The 17,327-nt window shown below is 48.8% G+C and overlaps 1 protein-coding gene across 1 annotated transcript in view; it reads right to left on the bottom strand.

Moving 5' to 3' along the window:
• Window positions 1-17,327, bottom strand: part of UBASH3A (ubiquitin associated and SH3 domain containing A) — a gene marked incomplete at both ends in the record, with an annotated part of 39,814 nt that overhangs the window by 11,221 nt on the left and 11,266 nt on the right. The window contains 5 exons of the mRNA XM_081072035.1: window positions 1,229-1,351; window positions 4,097-4,196; window positions 8,009-8,135; window positions 15,880-16,088; window positions 17,150-17,319. Of these exons, the coding sequence (XP_080928161.1) occupies window positions 1,229-1,351; window positions 4,097-4,196; window positions 8,009-8,135; window positions 15,880-16,088; window positions 17,150-17,319 (729 nt within the window). The remainder of the gene's footprint in view (window positions 1-1,228; window positions 1,352-4,096; window positions 4,197-8,008; window positions 8,136-15,879; window positions 16,089-17,149; window positions 17,320-17,327) is intronic.

The following is a 17,327-nucleotide window of genomic DNA, read 5'->3' as shown; positions in this document are numbered from 1 at the left end:
AGCAGGTTCTCCCTTTGACCTCAGAAGAAACAACCCTGTCCGCACCCTCATCTCCTCAGAGCTGTAAATTTCTGGGGAGACAAGACATTTCTGGCGATTGAGCCATTTTATCTGTGGCATTTGTTATGGCAGCCCCAGGAAACAAATAGAGAAGCTGACAATTGCCAACGTATACCGGGGGTGCCAAAAAATGTACACACTCGACTTGTATTCATCTTTTGTTATCAGTACATATTGAGTATTACAATTTTAATACACTTTTTTCCTTTTTAAAAATGTGTATACGTCTTTTTGGCACCCTCTGTATACCCATTCAAAGATACTCCCAGATACACACACAGGATTGTGCAAACATGCAGGCGAGGAGCTAGGCATGAAAACACAGAGCTGTGAAGGTATTTTACAGAAGGGACACTCACACACATGCATGCATGCACAGACCAGTGTGCTGCAGAAGAAGGAGCCGAGGCAGGGCCGTGGTGAGCTGCTCACAATGATCTATGGGGGTCCCAACTGTGTCACCTTTCCCAGCTCCAGTCTAGTAACCTCACATCAGTGACCTTGAAACCAGCCCTGGTGTGAACACAGTATTTCCACCAGTAAAATCAGCAGGTACCACAGATCAGGGCTGCCCCGCCCGCCTGCCAGAGAGCTGGTGACTGAGCGTCACAGCATGGGTAAGGAAGCAGGAGCAAGGCCTCCGGCGAGTTCCTTTAGGACCAGCTGTGTGACTTGGGAAGACCAAGCACCTTCCTGATTCTCGATTCGCGTTTCTTAGTTCATAAAACGAAGACCATATGAACTCAACAGCCAATTCTGTTCCAAAGTCAGTCATGTGGAACCAGCGCCCAGACAGAAAACAAAGGCTCAGAGTGACAGATTTTGAAATCAAATCAAAGAGGGGATGTTGTTTTTCCTTCCTTAAATGACATCGTTAGTGCAGAGCAATCATTATTTCTTCCCTTCCCTCCCCATTCTTTCCATCCTTTCATTCCTCCCGACTTCCCCAGCCATCCATTCCTGGGTCGAATCTCTGCGATTGCACGTACTAGCTGGGTGACCTTGGGCAACTTACTTATCCTCTGTGTGCCCCATCTTCCTCGTGGCAGAGAGGGGGTAATGCTAATTCTGACCTCCAAGCGTACGTGGCAAGGGACCAATGTGCATTAGTGATAATCATTGCTACGATCATCGCTGCTATTCCTACTAGAATGACCTGCAAACGTACCTGCCGTTCTGGACTGGAAAATTCCACAAGACGATAACGGAGGATCATTTTCAAAGTCTTTGATGCCGTTGCCCCGTCTAGGCAGACTGCTCGGGAAGTTCAGGTCTGGCCGGTAGTATTTCCCTGAAGCACAAACGTGAACCAGACATTCAGTTCTCGCATTAACGCCTATTTGTCCCTTAACCCCCACAAGGACAAGACCCACATTATAAGCATGGTTCCCATTTAAATTTTCATCCACTGTGTTTTTTTCTCAAATGTGCTCTGTGCTGTGGATTCAATTTGAGGAGAAAATGCTGCTCTACGGCACATACATTTCCTCAAATGCAGAAAGTATAGGTTTCAGCCCCAGGAATCCTGAGACTCTGTCCTCCTCTAACCCTTCCTCACGATTCACTCACACAATTTTCCTGATTAAGAACCGAGTGTCTCCATGACTGACTGAGCTTCCCTTGATATGGATCTCAAGTTGACATTAATTAATTAGGTGAAATTGGACCCTTCCCAAAGCTTAAGTGTGTCACATTGCCTACAGGGACAGAGTACATATGGCAGAGACGTCCCTGCATTGTGCTGGACTCAATTGCTTGAGAAGGGACTGGAAATCTGGTGGATTCACTGGAACTTCCCCCACCCACCCATCCAGAGGCTGCAAAGCACCACCGTTCACTTTGAGTTTGACCCTGAGCTCTAATCTGACAGTCTGGTACCCATCCTGGCACCACCCATTATTGGTCATGTGACTAGAGGCAAACGACTTTATCTCCTTTATTAGTAAAAGGGGAGATGATAGAGTTGTTGAAAGGAATCGGTGAGATAATGGCCAGAGCCTGGCTCAAGTAAGTCGTCAGTCAGTGGTAGGTCTGAGCTCATTATTGATGTATCGATAACCCTGCAGAGGACAGCACAGCACGTGAAGCCCTTACATCCTCTCAAGTGACCCCCAAACCTCCTGGTGCACCAGGTCCCAGCAGCCCAGCTGCCTTTCCTGAGACCTATGTACATTACATGGCAGGCCGTGAACATGCCATACCAGCCCCCCAATCTTTCACAAACGCAGAGGAAGGCAGTCAGCTATTTTGCATGCCTTGTTTTTTAGTTTCCATGCATGATTTCTCTGAAAGCTCCCTCCCTGGACATTCCATCGGCAGAGACCATGTCTGAACTATCAGCTTTAAAGGCCTTTATTCAATGCTAACATATTAGCCGTGTTCACTGGAAAAGGGGGTATTTGTGTGTTTTCAAAGAGAAGTTCCATCGGTTGTGTCTCATTCTCAAAGGCATTTGTGATCCAAAGGGTGCCAACCTGCTCCATGGAGGAGTCTTGCCTTCAGGGACACGTTAGCTGCGGTCACAGCAATGGGCAGAGAGCAGAACAGAGAAGAAGACAGGGTATGGGGCAGGATTATGTTCTGACGGGAGTGGAGTGTATAGAATAGGGGTGCTCTGGGCCAGCACTGCTGGGAAGTAAGGGGCGATATGAGGGTGTGGGTGTTTGAGGCACAGTGGGCAGAAATCAGGAGGAAAACTGGAATCAGAGGAGAGGCCAGCAGCACCCCAAATACCCCCTTGTACCAATTAAACAGTGCAACCTACTACGTACAGACAAACTAGACTATCGGTATTCACTTGATCAAGGGGTCCACCAAAGCTTCCTTTAAGCTGGTAATTTCCAGTGCCTTCAAATAGTCTCCCTGATCGGTGACTTGAGCTTTTGTCTACATAGCCAAATACTCTTCCTCATATCTACCTGTTGTCCTATTGTTTCTTCTCCCAGACTTTGTGTCTCTGCCTGACCTTGTTTCGTAGACACCATAACAGTACCTCTGAGGGTTCTTGGAAGTACAGTGTTTCCCCAAAAATAAGACCTGGACTAACCATCAGTTCTAATGGGTCTTTAGGAGCAAAAATTAATATAAGACCTGGTATTATATTATATTATACCTGGTCTTATATTATATTAAAATAAGACCAGGTCTTATATTAATGTTTGCTCCAAAAGATGCATTAGAGCTGATGGTCCCGCTCGGTCTATTTTAGGGGAAACATGGTATGTCAGGTCATGATATGATCTGCTCAGAATTTTTCTGGTGTGTGCTGGTCATCTGTCAACAGTTTTCCCTAGTCATTTCCCCCTTTTTTGACTTGCTGGGCCACTGGAGGGATCCCAAAGGACCCGTCTAGCCCAGCTACTATGCATGGATTTGATCACTATGCTTGTCCATTCCTTGGCTTAGAAATTGTGGCTTTCCATTGGTGCTGAGCACTGGCACAGAGGTGGCCCGGCAGTACAGAGACTGGCTTGTGGGGAGGTTGTATTTCCAAGCACTGTCCTTAGTTCTTGGCATCCCAAGGGGTAAGGTTGAGGTAAGCAAGAGATATGTTCAAAAATACACCTGATATGACAGGGAAATGACCATCGCAGTGAAGATTAGCTTGGAGAGACAGAGTGACGAGACTGCGATGTAGGGTAAGCGCCAGCAGCTGAGGGCTCAGAGACCACAGGTCGTCTCGCTGACTTGCTTGAAAGTCCCTGTTGCGCTCGCTAACCACACATCATGTGTAGGCTGCTGAGTAAGCAGGACTGTCCATGTGTCACACAAGCAGACCTGCTTACCACTGAAACCAACACCTTCATCTCCCTCAAAGCACTTGAGGTCAGATACTCACAGATAGCACGGGTGCTCAAACGCGTACAGGTACTGCCTGTGCCGGGACATGCAGCATGTACCCATTCTACATACAGTCTACACGGAGTCACTCTAAAGAGTGGCACCATGGGGAGTCTGGCTCAGAAGCCTGAGAAGTGATCTCACAGGTCAGACTTATCTTGCTTTTGTGTTTAGACTCGGCCAGGACGTTACCTACCATCAGGAGTGGAGCACTGCTGCAGCCATGACTTCCCGAAGATTTGATCCACCCTCTCCCCATGGCGCACCACCAACACGCTTTTCCTCAGGATTGCGCCCTGAGATGGAGGAAAGAAAGTGAAGCTGGGGTAAGCAACAGACATGCCAAAAATACTCCATCAGTGGAGTAGCCCAGCCAAACATCGCTCAAGTGTGCAACGGAACATCCACATTAGACATCTTCTAGACGCATCTCTCCTAGTCATCCAACAGCTGGCCGAGGAATGGAATCCCTTCCTTCCTGTTCAGTAGCTATAGCCCAGCTCACCGACATCATGGCAGTGAAAGAGGATGAGTAATTGCAGGTGGAAGTCTCTTACTTCCTTGACACTCTATTTCCTGGGCATTATTACATTATACAGGAAATGAAAAGAAACAGGAGTGCCTGAACCATGGCACATCAACTTTTCCACTCTCCTGTCTCTCGTCCAAGTCCTTATTCTGTCTTAGTCTATTCTGGCTGCTCTAACGGAATACCACCGATTGGGTGGCTTATAAACAACAGACATTTATCTCTCCTTGTTCTAGAGGCTGGAAGACTCAGGGTGCCAGAGGTCAGGGTGCCAGCACGGTCAGGTGAGGGCCCTCTCCTGGGTTGCCAACTTCTCGCCGTGCCCTCACATGGTGGGATGGGTGAGGGAGCTCTCTGGGGTGTCCTTTATAAAGGCCCTAAGCCCTTCATAAGGACTCCACCGCTGGACTGAAGCACCTCCCAAAGGCTTCACCTCCTAACCATCACCTTGGGCGTATGGACAAGGCAAAGCGAGTATCACGATTCTCTTACTGGAGTCTGCAGCTGTTTGGTTCTGATACAAACACCCATCCCCTGGGCAGAGCTGCAAGGGGAAGGTTGTCTTGTTGCCTTATAATTTTGAAGTGTGGTTGCACAGGAACTGTCCATGCTGACACCAGGAATGAGTGTAAAAGCATCCCCTCCCATTCCCTTGTTCCTACTTGATCGGCAGGTAGGTTGCAAGGCACACACGTGCTCCCGACTGCGACTGCTTACTGACCATCTCAAAGTACCATCAATGCATTGCGCTGAGGCGTTGGATCTCGGGCATTTTCTTTCCTGGAAGAGCCCAGCGCATTTCGACTTTGAAATGCAGAGCTTGGCAGCAGGAATATTAAGATCCAGTGAACAGTCCATGGAAGGGGCTGGACGAGCCCGGGTCCACAGCACAACAGGGCTGCGTTGACTCTGGTCGTTAGGCTTGGTATGTGTTTCCTAGGGCTGCTATGACCGAGTTCCACCAACTGGGCGGCTTACAACAAAAATGCATCCTCTCACAGTTCCGGAGGCCAGAATTCCGAAGTTAGGGTGTCAACAGGGCCGTCCGGGCTCCCTCAGAGGCTCCAGAGGATTGTCCCTCCTACCTCTTCCAGCTCCTGGCGGCCCCACAATCCTTGGCTTGTGGCCACAGTGCCCCAGTCTGTCCCCACGCTCACATGGTCTTGTCCTTGTTTGTCTGTGTCTTCTCCTCTTGTATGGATCAAATCCCTGTGTTTCCCTCTCATGAGGACAGTTGTGATTAGATTCAGGGCCCACAGGATAATGCAGATGTATAGAGCACCAATTACGAACACAAAATGGACTCGAATCAGTCCGCTATCTGTGTCAGTCACAGAGTGACAGTCATGCCAGAACCCCCCTTGAGAGCTCACCCAGTGAGCGCCCTGACCAGGTAACTCCAGACGCAGGGTACAGTGTGGCCACCTGGACACTGTATGGGACTGCAGGTGGGGGCACCACACCCAGTCTCGGGCACATGACCAGAGCTCTCTGAAGGCTCTTCGCTCAGGCCTCCCCCGACGAGCTGACAGTGCACCTGCACTCGTCCCCGACGGAGCCCTTGAAACCTCACCTCCTGCCCGTCTCGCCAGCCTGAGCCGACGCCCGATGAAACGCACACCAGCGCCTAGGGTGCTCGCTGAACGCAGGACTCTCTCTCATCCTTCTTTCCTAAGACTGTTTGCCTCACCCAACCCCTACTGCCTGCACACCTGGGTGACCCTCCTGTGTGAAACTGCTCTCCCTCCACTATTGGAGACTGTACTCTGGCCGGAGCCTTGGTTAATGCCCGTGGGGAACTGAGTAGTAGGACCAGATCCATGGCTTTATTCTCCTGAAGCCTGACATTGTGGAAAGACACACACGTGCGTGAGACTGCTCTTTGACAGCCACGTCCCACTCACGACACCAGAATAATCTCCCATCAAGATCTTGATTCAGCCCCATGTGCAAAGGCCCTTTTTCCTTATAAAGTAACATTCTTAGTTCCAGGGATGAGGGCCTCCTATCTTTTGGGCCATTATTCAGCCCATCGTCCCAAACCTGATGCCACAGTGTTCTTTTCTTGCTATACAGAAGGGGCGAACTCGGACCAGGTGAGGAGGGTTTTCATGCATTTAAAGCACCAGTGGGTTTAGATATAGGCCAAGCGACAAGCTAAACCTTTCATTCCAGATTGTCCCCCTCCATCAACCTAGAAAGAGGGGCACAGCCTCAAGGAGGCCCCCCGTTCCAGCCTGCTCTCCTAGCGGCTGTCCACCTAGCGGGGCAAGTCCAGCCTCTGGAGCCTGGGCAGCTTGGGCGTGGGGAGCCCTGTTTTTGTCTCTCTGTGGCTGGCAGTTCTCTGGCTCGTGGTCAGTGCCTGCTCTTCCCCGGGCCATTATCTTCGACTGAAGACTTTGCTCAAGGGGACGTCCCATTGCTGTCCCAGCACCCAGTGTCTTGTGTTCAGCTCTTGTCTGGCCCGAGCCCACTCCAGCATGGAGGAAGCCTCTGGGGGGAATGGATTCCTGGAGATGGAGGGTGAATTTTGGATTTAGGGTGATTGAGTCATGGGTCTCCATCAGGACCCTCATTAGGTCATCCAGCGAGATTTACTGGCCAGGCCCCGAGCCTTGGGACCCAGGAAGGAGCCGAACACTGTGGTACTGCTGTCTGGGCAGCAACAGTCTCTCAGCCCTGAGGGCCTGGCCTGCGGTGGACATTCAACATCCCATCTCATGTAATTCTTGAAACAGCCCAGTATGGGGGGGTGCTTACCTATATGCTCCCCACAAGTCTCTGTCTTCAGACCTGTAAGATGGGGATGGAGGGGGACTAATGCCTGCTGTGCCGGTTGGGGTGGCTGAGATGAAATCCGCATGTAATGTGTGTGGTACATAGTGGAGACGTGGAGGGACGTTCATACAGGCCTGGAGGCATTGCCACGTAACTGGGAACCAGCCAGGGGCCAGCTGCAGGTGCCACCCTGCCCCCGGGGTTCCTTGTAAGGAAGGGCTGTGGCCTCAGACCAGAGAGGGCCAGCCTGCCTGCCCAGACAACATCAGGGATGCTGTGGTAGCTGTTTGCTTTTGGGGAGGTGCCCTGCCAGCAGCCTTCCCCCCCTGGATGTGCCCCATGCAGGTGGCAAGGCTCAGGGGCCCCTGTGGTGCCCCTGACCTTGGTCCTGAGGCTGCCGGCCCCCCAAGCTACTGAGTACCAGCCTCCTCATCTCTCCCAGCCTTGACTTCAAAGATCAGAAGCTCCATCCAAGGGGGAGGGGACTCCTTAGGGTCACCCAGCTTGCTAAGGAGAGAATCAGGATTCTGGGCAGGGCTGTGTCCCTGTCGGTCCCCTGCCCCCTGAGCTATGCTGTGGGGGTGCTGTGCTGCCTGTTCTTGCAGACTCTTCAGGTGCCTGGGAGCCCCCAGGCCAGTTCACAGCCATGGGAGTGGGGGTGGGAGGGAGGGGCGGAGCCCCCTGCGCCCTGGGGCAGAGGCTGTGTCTACAGAACACCGACCCTGCAAGGCTGTGTCTACACAGACTTATGGTGAAGGGCGGTGTTGCTCAGCTCATGGTACAGGAAAGGGACTCCGTCACCTGTAAAGCCTGAATGCTGCCCGTGCTCCTGGGCCTTTGCGGAGGATGAGCTTCCCCATTACGTCTGCTGCTGGCATCACTGTCCTTTCTGGAGTTCAAGTCCATGGCTACACTGAAGGTGTACATCCTGTGGGAGAAGAAGCGAGATGCTGTCATGGCGACGGTGGGAAGCACCTGGTCCCCCATGTGGTCACGACGGCTCTATCAGGTCACTGTGAGATGAACTGAAACGGCGTAAAAGCGCAGGGCTCAGCACAGAGGAACTCCCCAGTAAATGGGGGTTTGTCACCAGCTGTGATGGCTCACCTGGGTCCCCCCAAATTCATATGTTGAAGTCCTAACCTCTAGCACCTTAGAGTGTGACCTGATTTGGAGACGGGGTCTTTAAAGAGGTGATTAAGGTAAAGTGAGGTCCCTGGGGTGGGTCCTGCTCCAATCTGACTGGTGTCCTTCTGAGAAGAGGACATGGGGACACAGACACACATAGAGAGGGCCCACCATGTGAGGACACAGGGTCTACAAGCCCAGGAGAGAGGCCTCGGAGAAACCAGCCTGCCCTCACCTTGGTCTTAGGCTCCCAGCCTCCAGCACCCAGACTCTGAGAGCTCAGATTTGTGCTGTTTCCCTGCCCCGCCTGGTGCCTTGTGATGGTTGGCGGCCCGAGCAGACTAGTACAGCATCCTCTTAGGGTCACCGTCTATGGTGGCTGGAGGTGGGTGTGATTGGGATGCAGGAATGAACGAGCAGGGAGTTGACATGCTGAGGGCGATGGAAACGCACAGGAAAGGGGCTGAGGCCCTCGTGGGAGGGTGGGTAAAAACAGCACCTCAGGAGTTGCTAGCCATGAGGAAACCGCTACCTGTCCAGCGAGCGGAGAAAGGTGCATGGTGTGGGCAGGCGTTCAGGGGCTACGGGACGACCAAGGACAAAGATCACAGCAAACTGTGGGGATTCCAGGACACCAGGGGAGGGGGTGATGCCTGCCCTAAATGAGTAGTTCTGGAAGGAGGGCAGGGGATGGGCAGAGGAGGAGATTGAAGGAGGAACAGAGAGCCTATTGTCGTACCTTCTTCCAGAACAAGCAAAAGCTTGGTCCCCTGAGAAAATTCATTTTGTAAAAGGAAAGGTCGTCTTTATAAACTCTATTTAAAATAATCAACAATCAGGTTAGAGAAATGGGGCGGTGCCTGGAGAGGAAAATGGGAGAAAGGAAATTGGGCTTGATTTTGTTTCTAAGATAACAGCATGTTTGTTTGCTGGCAGGAAGGATTGGGGAGGTATCGGGAATGGTCAGTGGGGACTGTGAGGGGCCCTCGAAGGGCCCAGGCTGCCCAGGAGGGGTGGGAGGCGGGCGCCATGGTGGCTGCCCTGCATCACGGCCTGTTGATGGAGAAGGGTGCCTGGGACACAAGCTGTGGGTGGGGGGCATGCAGGCCAGAGCTGGTGGACACCCTTCACCTGAAGAAGACAGTACATGGCCTCCTAGTTCAATGAAAAGTCAGACACAAGTCACCTGGTGGGCAGATGTGCCCGAGGGCTGTGTCCAGGCCCCCAGGCCAGCTGGTTGGAGTCACAGAGGAAGAGGAAGGACAGGTGACCCGATCACGTGGGGGAGTAGCAGGGCACATGGTCTGTGCTACTATTTCCTGAAAAGCGTTCTTCTCATCTGGCTCTTTGGATTGTTGTATTCTCTATGCTTTTTTAACACGCAGAAACCTTAAATTTTAAGGATTTAGTAATCACTGTTAACGACAATTCTAAGTCTCTCTTTAAGATTCTTTCTATTGCTTCTGTACTTTCAAAACTCCCCCCAGTCCAGAAGTCAGAAATACACTCATGTAAACTGCCTTCTATTTTTAAATCATTTTCTTTTTTTTTTTGGTAACTTCTTGGCTTTGTCAGGAGCTGATTTCCACGTACAATGCGAGGGCATGTACAGTACCATGTCTTTGATGCCCATTTCTTTCCTTCTGTCTGATGCACCAGGCCAGGCCTCCAGCTCCGTTATCCATCCTGTTCCACTGACCTGTTTTTACCTCTTTCCCTCGAGCCAGCACCGTACTATAGATTTGTAACATGTGTTTAACATCTGGTTAAAGATGTTTAAAAAGATGTTAAAGAGAGGAGACTATCTCCTCTCGTTATTTTTATTTTTTGAAGTGTTCTCAACTCTTCTGTTTATTTTTCCAGGTAAACTTTTCAGTCACTTACTGAAGTTCCGGCAAATGATCCCATAGGGAGTTTTCCTGGAATTTCATTAAACCTGGAAATGACTCCGCGAGGCACTGATATATTCACATGATTCTTTTTTTTTTTTTTTTTTTTTTTTTTATCATGAACGTGCTGTGTTCCTATTTTTTCAGCCAATTTGTAAGTGTTTGCATTGCTCTCAGAGAGGCTTCCTGACCCCAGATTCTCAGGAGCGGCTAGCTCTCAAGCCTCCATCCTGAGAGGCCAAGAAGGCACAGAGACGGGGGCGTCTTAGGGGCGTCCATCCTGCATCTCATGGGCCCACAGCCTCAGGGCACCTGTTCTCACCTCCACCATCCCACGCCTTAGACCATTCGTCACCAGCGTGGTGTTTTGTTTTAATGCAGTTCTTGTCTGCAAGTTGTATCTTTTCTCTTCGTGTTGTTGCCTGTCCTGGTTTGAGCTGCAAACTCCCACGGGTGAGGACCAGGTCAAACAGACTGACTTTGTTCGTATGAAATGCGAGCTTGAGTTGATCGTAAGCAGACCCATAACCCTGATATTACATTCGAACCACTGACGTTTCCCTCTTCAAAGGAGCACACTCTCAGTCGTGGAGGTACTATTCACAGTCTCCAATTGACACAGGAAATGTGGGTTGGTTTCCTCTTCCTGGAGGCGAGGTGGGGACACCCGCACCCTGCTTGTGGCTCAGTGTAGAGAGCAAAGCCTGTTATCTATAAATAACATCTGTGAAGTTTACAGTTAGGCACAAAACTGAATATTCTCTTGCTGGTCTTTCAAATGAAATACAATCAAGATTATGATGGGAAGGTTGGCAATGAGAGGAGACAGGAAAGAACTTAGCATTTCATTATTTCTGTTTTTCTCTTTGACTTAAGAGAAACACTTAATGGTCACCTTACACCATAGAAAGAGATGGGTTTAAATTCTCACTGGCTTTTAAAAGGGGCACAGCTGCAGTCCAGCTGTGGGGTTCTACGGTGACATCCCTGTGTTAGTTTGCTGAGGCCACCATAACAAGGTATCACAGACGGGTGGCATAAACAACAGATTTGTTCTCTCACAGTTCTGGAAGGTAGAAGTCCAACATCAAGGTGTCAGCAGGGCTGGTTTCTCCGGAAAGCTCTTTCCTAGGCTTGTCAATAGCCGTCTTTTCCCTGTGTCCTCACGTGCTTGTCCCTCTGTGTCCAGATCCCCTCTTATAAGGACGCCAGTCAGATGGGACTAGGGCCCACTCTAACAGCATCGTTTAAACCAAGTCTCCTCTATAAAGGCCCATCTCCAACCATAGTCACATTCTCAGGTGCCGGGGTTCAGGGCTCCACCATGTGGATTTGGGGAGGACATAGTTCAGTCCGGAATAATACCTTTATTATTGTTAAGCTACTTGCCACCAGCTCACGCTGTGGTTTTGGAAAGTTACTGGGCTTGTACAGCTTGAGTATTGGAAATTTTCTCCTCTTCTCTAGAAGATGACAAAACATTCCCTAAGCGCCACCATTCAAGCTTCGCTGTCCTCGCTTCCTCAATTATGCCACATACATTCTTCTATATGGAGAGTTGAAAACCGCTGTGACTCAACAATATGCTTCATTGTCACCACCACTTTGGTCGCCTCTCAGCCTGTTCTTCACAGTAATGGACGAATATCGTCACGTGAATGACTGTTGAGGGTGCCCCGAGTCCTGGAACCACCGGCATACAGGCTGCGCCTGTTGGACTGATGACGGGTGACTGACATTTTAGTTGCTCAGCAATGAGCACCATGGCTGCAAACTCACACCCAGAAGTGTGTCCCCTCAGGCAGGTGGGGCACGCGCCCCGTGTACTTGCACACCTGTCCTGGGCGCTGTTCTTGCTGCCTGGTTCCAAAGCCAAGGGCCAGCCCTGGGGCTGAAGCTGTAGGGAGTGTTCATCCGTCTGGCCACAGCTGAGCTGCACTTTGAACTGGGCCATTGGATCACATTTCCCACTACTCATCATGTTAGTGGCATGCCACGGCGTGGAAGGCCCGTTTTCTGATTTCTGAGTGTTTAGCTAAGCGCATTTTGGGCAGTTTTAAAGGACTTAGTCAGGATCCCTGAGTTTGACAGCACCTGAGTCTGAGAGTTATTTGCCATTCTGGCCCATAATTACCCGTCACAGTTTGTCTCACTGCTTCTCCAGTGAAGATGGGGGTACTTGCAAAACACAGCCGAGCAGACACCCCACAGCCTCGCCAGTACTGATTTTTCTCTCCTTGTGTTGCAATTTTTCTTAATACTTCTTAATTTCTAAGGTAAACTTGTCTCCAGGAAGAATCGTCCCGGAAATGTCAGGCTTAAAGGCTGGAATGGTTATGTTGGTGACAGGTGACCCACAGATTAATTGTGAAGCAAAACATGTGAGAGCCACAAGCTCATCTTTACAGTCTTCACTGCGTGGTTCTAGACACGTCCAGGTTTGCCAATCGCCTGGTGACAGTGAAGAACCCCTGTCCTGAGCAGGGAGTGGAAGTCCTGCTGAAGCGGGGGCTGGAGGGGAGCCCCATGCCGCTGGGAACTCAGATGGTCAGCTGGGGTGTCACCAGCATCTCCTCAAACACTGCATTAGGCCAGATGAGGACTTAGTTGGTTCTAAAAGGAAACAGTGCTTCCTTAACTGGGTGACGTCCTCCAGCCCCACCAGCCCTCCCGAGGTGGAGTGTTCTCTGTTCTCCGGGAGGAGGTTGGTATTTGATTATCTCTGTAGTCCCCGGCGGCACCAACATACTGTGAGTTTTGCTGGCTCACAGTTTTGCTGGCTCACAGGACCCATGGCCATTTACGCTTTTCCAGAGCAGCTGGTCTACCTGCATCGCAGACGGCTGTAATCGTGTGGTAGAAGCCATGGCCCTGCTCACACTTGGAGCCAGGACCTCACGCCATGCATGCTGTGTACACACCTCAGCCCGGGCCAGCTGACTTCTCTCTCTTTTACTCGATTTCCTTATATTATTTTCTTTACATTCAAAATGGATTCATTTACATTTTGAATAAGCAATATATTTATATGGTTTAAAAATTTTAAATTATGGAATGGTAGAAAAGGAAAAGTCTCCCTCCCATTCCTGTCCCATTCTCCCAGCTCCAACCCCAACCCCCATGGGTCACCACTGTGAGGCGTCTCTAGAGATTCTCGTTTCCAGGTGACTTTTAGGCAGAGACATGCATATAAATGTGTATCATGCATACATATGTACAGATGGTTATGTTTATCTTCACGTTTTCCCCACAATTATTGCTATACACACTGTACTGCCACTTAGCAAGGATGTTTTCCATATCAGCACATAAATATACTTCCTCACGACCATATTTAACAACAGCAAATATTCTGTTGTATGGATGTACCATGACTTATTGCATGGGCTTAGATTTTAATTTAATTACCCCTTTCAGCAGTTTAGGTCATGACTGAAAGCATAAGCACACTTTTTCCATTTATCCAATCAAATGCCATCTAGTTGCTGCTGTGAAGAGATTTTGCAGATGTGATTAAACTCCTTCCCTACTCATTGATGTTAAGTTAATCGAAAGGGAGGTTATCCTGGGTGGGGCTGATTTTCAGTTGGAAAATCTTTAAAAGAAGGAGAGAGCTCAGAGGTTCCAGATGGCAGCTGTGTCTGCAATTGCTCTTCCAGCTGCCTAGTGGCTGTTTTTGAATGTCACACACTCGCCCATGGTTTGCAGCCCGCTCTAACTCCTTCCCTCCTTCTTGCCTGTACTTCATTAGCTGTTCCCAACAATTGCACAAGGACATTTCATGTAATAAATCCACAAATGTGTGTGTAGCTACATAGTGTGCAATATATGTCTATGTTATAATAATGTACATAATACAAAATCATAGAACAATAGACATTCACTGTTATATTATTAATAATCGTTATATATTAAGTATAAAATAATATAAAGTGCATATTTTATATATGTGTTTATAATATAAATATGTATGCATATCATGTAAAAATTACTGGCTCCGCTGCTCAATGACGCTAAACGTGGTATCGGGAGTGGGGTGCTGCTGTAACAAGTACCTGAAATTTGAGAGCAGCTTTGAGACAGAGTGGTGGGTGGAGGCTGAGGGAATTTTGAGAAGCACAATGATGTCTAAATTACCTTAACAGATTGTTAATAGAAATCTGGATATTAAAGGTATCGCTGGTGAGGACTCAGGGAGTGAGACATGTTAGAGGAAACTGGAGGAAAGAGGTCCTTATTATGTAGCGGGAAAAAGTGAAGATTGTAGGCAGAGAGCAGAACCTGTACATGAGGAAGTTAGTTACGTAGCTAAGGACATTTTCACGCCAAGTGTTAGAAGGGTGGCCTGGTTTCTTCCTGTTGCCTGTAGTGAAGGGTGTGAGGAGAGAGATAAACAGAGGGAAGAAGTGCTAAACAAAAGGAACCAGTACCTGATGATTTTGAAAATTCTCAGCCTCTCCAGATGACGCTAAAGATGCTAAAATTAAGAAATTCCAGCCGAATGTGAAGAAGTCACCAAGAGTACTACAGCTTCAGGAAATGAATTCTACCAACAACCATGCGAACTTGGGGAGGACCCCTGGCCTCTGATTTGCCCCCAGCACCAGCCCAAACCTGACTGCCACCTTGGGAGACCCAGGCCCAGACTCCCAACCTGTGAAAACTATGAGATTGTAAACGTATATGGTTTTAGCTGCTAAGGTCATCTGTTATGCAGCAATAGAAAACTAATAATGAGCCTTTGGACTTGACAGTTTATACGAGGTCGGACAATTAAGTTCACGAACTCATCCTAGAGAAAGTGCTGCACACCTCATTGCTGAATATCACTACGGTCACCTTCAAAGTCCTCCCCTTGGGAAGCTATGCACTGGCGCCAGTGCCCAGTCCACCCTTCAAAGCAACTTTGGAACTCTTTCTGGAATGGCCATCAGAGCTGCGTCGTAGTATTACCCTTTGATGTCCTGAATGTCATCAAAATGTCTTTCTTTCAATATTTCCTTTATCTTCAGGTAAAGACAGAAGTCACTGGGGGCCAGATCAGGTGAGGAGGGAGGGTGTTCCAATACAGTTACTTGTTTACTGGCTAAAAACTCCCTCACAGACAGTGCCGTGTGAGCTGCTGCATTGTCGTGATGCAAGAGCCATGAATTGTTGGGGAAAAGTTCAGGTCGTCTAACTTTTTCACGCAGCCTTTTCAGCACTTCCAAATAGTGAACATGGTTAACTGTGTGTCCAGTTGGTACAAAGTCATAATCAACAATCCCTCTGATATAAAAAAAATTAGCACCATTGTTGCAACAAGTTCGTGAACTTAATTGTCAGATCTCATACACTGGGTAAAAAGATACATAAAACCAAGCTTAGGACCTCGCATTGTAATTTGTTATGTCCATAATAAGGGAGTGGTATTTTGAAATCATTTTGGGATTATGATCGCAGAAGCCATATAAAGTAATTCATGTTTTCTGAATGTTATCAGCATAAAACCAGGAATCAGCCAAGATACTTCCTGTACAGCTGTGGGATACTGTTGCCAGCATGGAGAAGGCAATTTCTACCAATGATGGATGGTCTAGAAGCAAGCAAACCCTGTGACCACTGTTTTCAGACCTTTCAGAGGGAGGCTTGGACTGCTCGAAAGCCGACACTCACCTGTGCTTAACCCAGGTGTCACACTCCCGGACTCGCTCTGTGTAGTTCTCGGGCAGGAAGCCCCGGCAGCCCGTCCGCTGTGAGACCCCAATCACCCAGCCCTCGCTGGCTTCCTCCTGCTGAGTGGGGTCCACAAAGAGGTGGTCTCCAGGAGTTAGTGGCAGCTCATCCACATTCTGGGGTTTATACTGGAATAGGGCCCTCAGGGTCTGGAAAAGAAGCAACTGTTTTGAAGTGTCGAGCAAGGACTTTGGTGGAAGAGATGGCAGTGGGAGTTTTATCGTGTCTGCCTCTGGCTTTCAGGCTTGCCAGTGGGCTGTGTGTCTCCAGCACACTACCCAAACCTTTGTCTGATGATAGTGTAGAATACACCAAAATGTAGCATGGAATTCTTTGGATACATTTAGAAATGAATTTTGGTGTCTTCTGTTATCTACCTATCTATCATTTATCTACTGTCTATCTATCTATCTATCTATCTATCTATCTATCTATCTATCTATCTATCTATCTATCTATGTACTGGCTATCTATTCATCTATTATCAATCTTATCTATCTGTCTACCTGTATATCTAATCTATAATCTGTCTGTTTATCTCCTATCCATCTATATCTATCTATCCATCCATCCATCCATCCATCCCTCCATCCATCCATCTATCTTTATCTATCTGTCGTCTACCATCTATCTCTACGTACTTATTTCTTACATGAAAGACCTTGAAGCATAATCAGACTTGCACATCCCTTCCCTGGTGTGAGGTTTTCTACAGCTTCTCCCATATCATGGACCGTGGTGGACTCATTTATACTTATTCTGTGGGTCCTTAAGGAGGACTACGTACGTGGCTTCTTTTTTGAGCCAATCAATTTAGGGGAAGAAAGTCTTGGAATGAAGTTTCACCCAAATCATTATTTAAACAAATTAAGAAGTAACACAACGTATTCATAAACCTTTGCAATATTCCATTTTTATTAACAGAAATGTTTTCATTTTTTTCCAAATTTCTGTGTTGACAACGTATGTATACATATGAATGCTAGTTTCAAATTGCACAGAAAAGCACATGATTTTAGAGAAAGTTCTTCCTTTTACTAAAGTATGTCCAGCAGAGGGCTTCAGGGGTGAGTGCTGTGTGTGTGTGTGTGTGTGTGTGTGTGTGTGTGTGTGTGTGTGCAGCCATTCATTCATCCAGCCCACCTGCTGGGGTGAGGGCTCTAGGGTGGTGGTGGGGGGCAGTCTGCTTGCCCGGCCTGGGCTCGCTCACCTGATAGTGCACAAACCGCATGTCCCTCGAGTATAGCGTCGCAGTCCACTGGCAGCTGAGGCCTGGGCGCACGGCTCTGGCCAGCTGCTCCAGTGTCCTCTGGTGGTGGGGGTAGAACTTGTGGGCCAGTGTCAGATGCAGCTGCTTGGTGCAAGGCTTCACAGTGCAGTCTGCAGAA

The sequence above is a fragment of the Rhinolophus hipposideros genome (assembly GCF_964194185.1).
Source record: "Rhinolophus hipposideros genome assembly, chromosome: 2".
Lineage (NCBI taxonomy): Eukaryota > Metazoa > Chordata > Mammalia > Chiroptera > Rhinolophidae > Rhinolophus > Rhinolophus hipposideros.
This window is presented reverse-complemented; position numbering and strand designations above follow the sequence as displayed.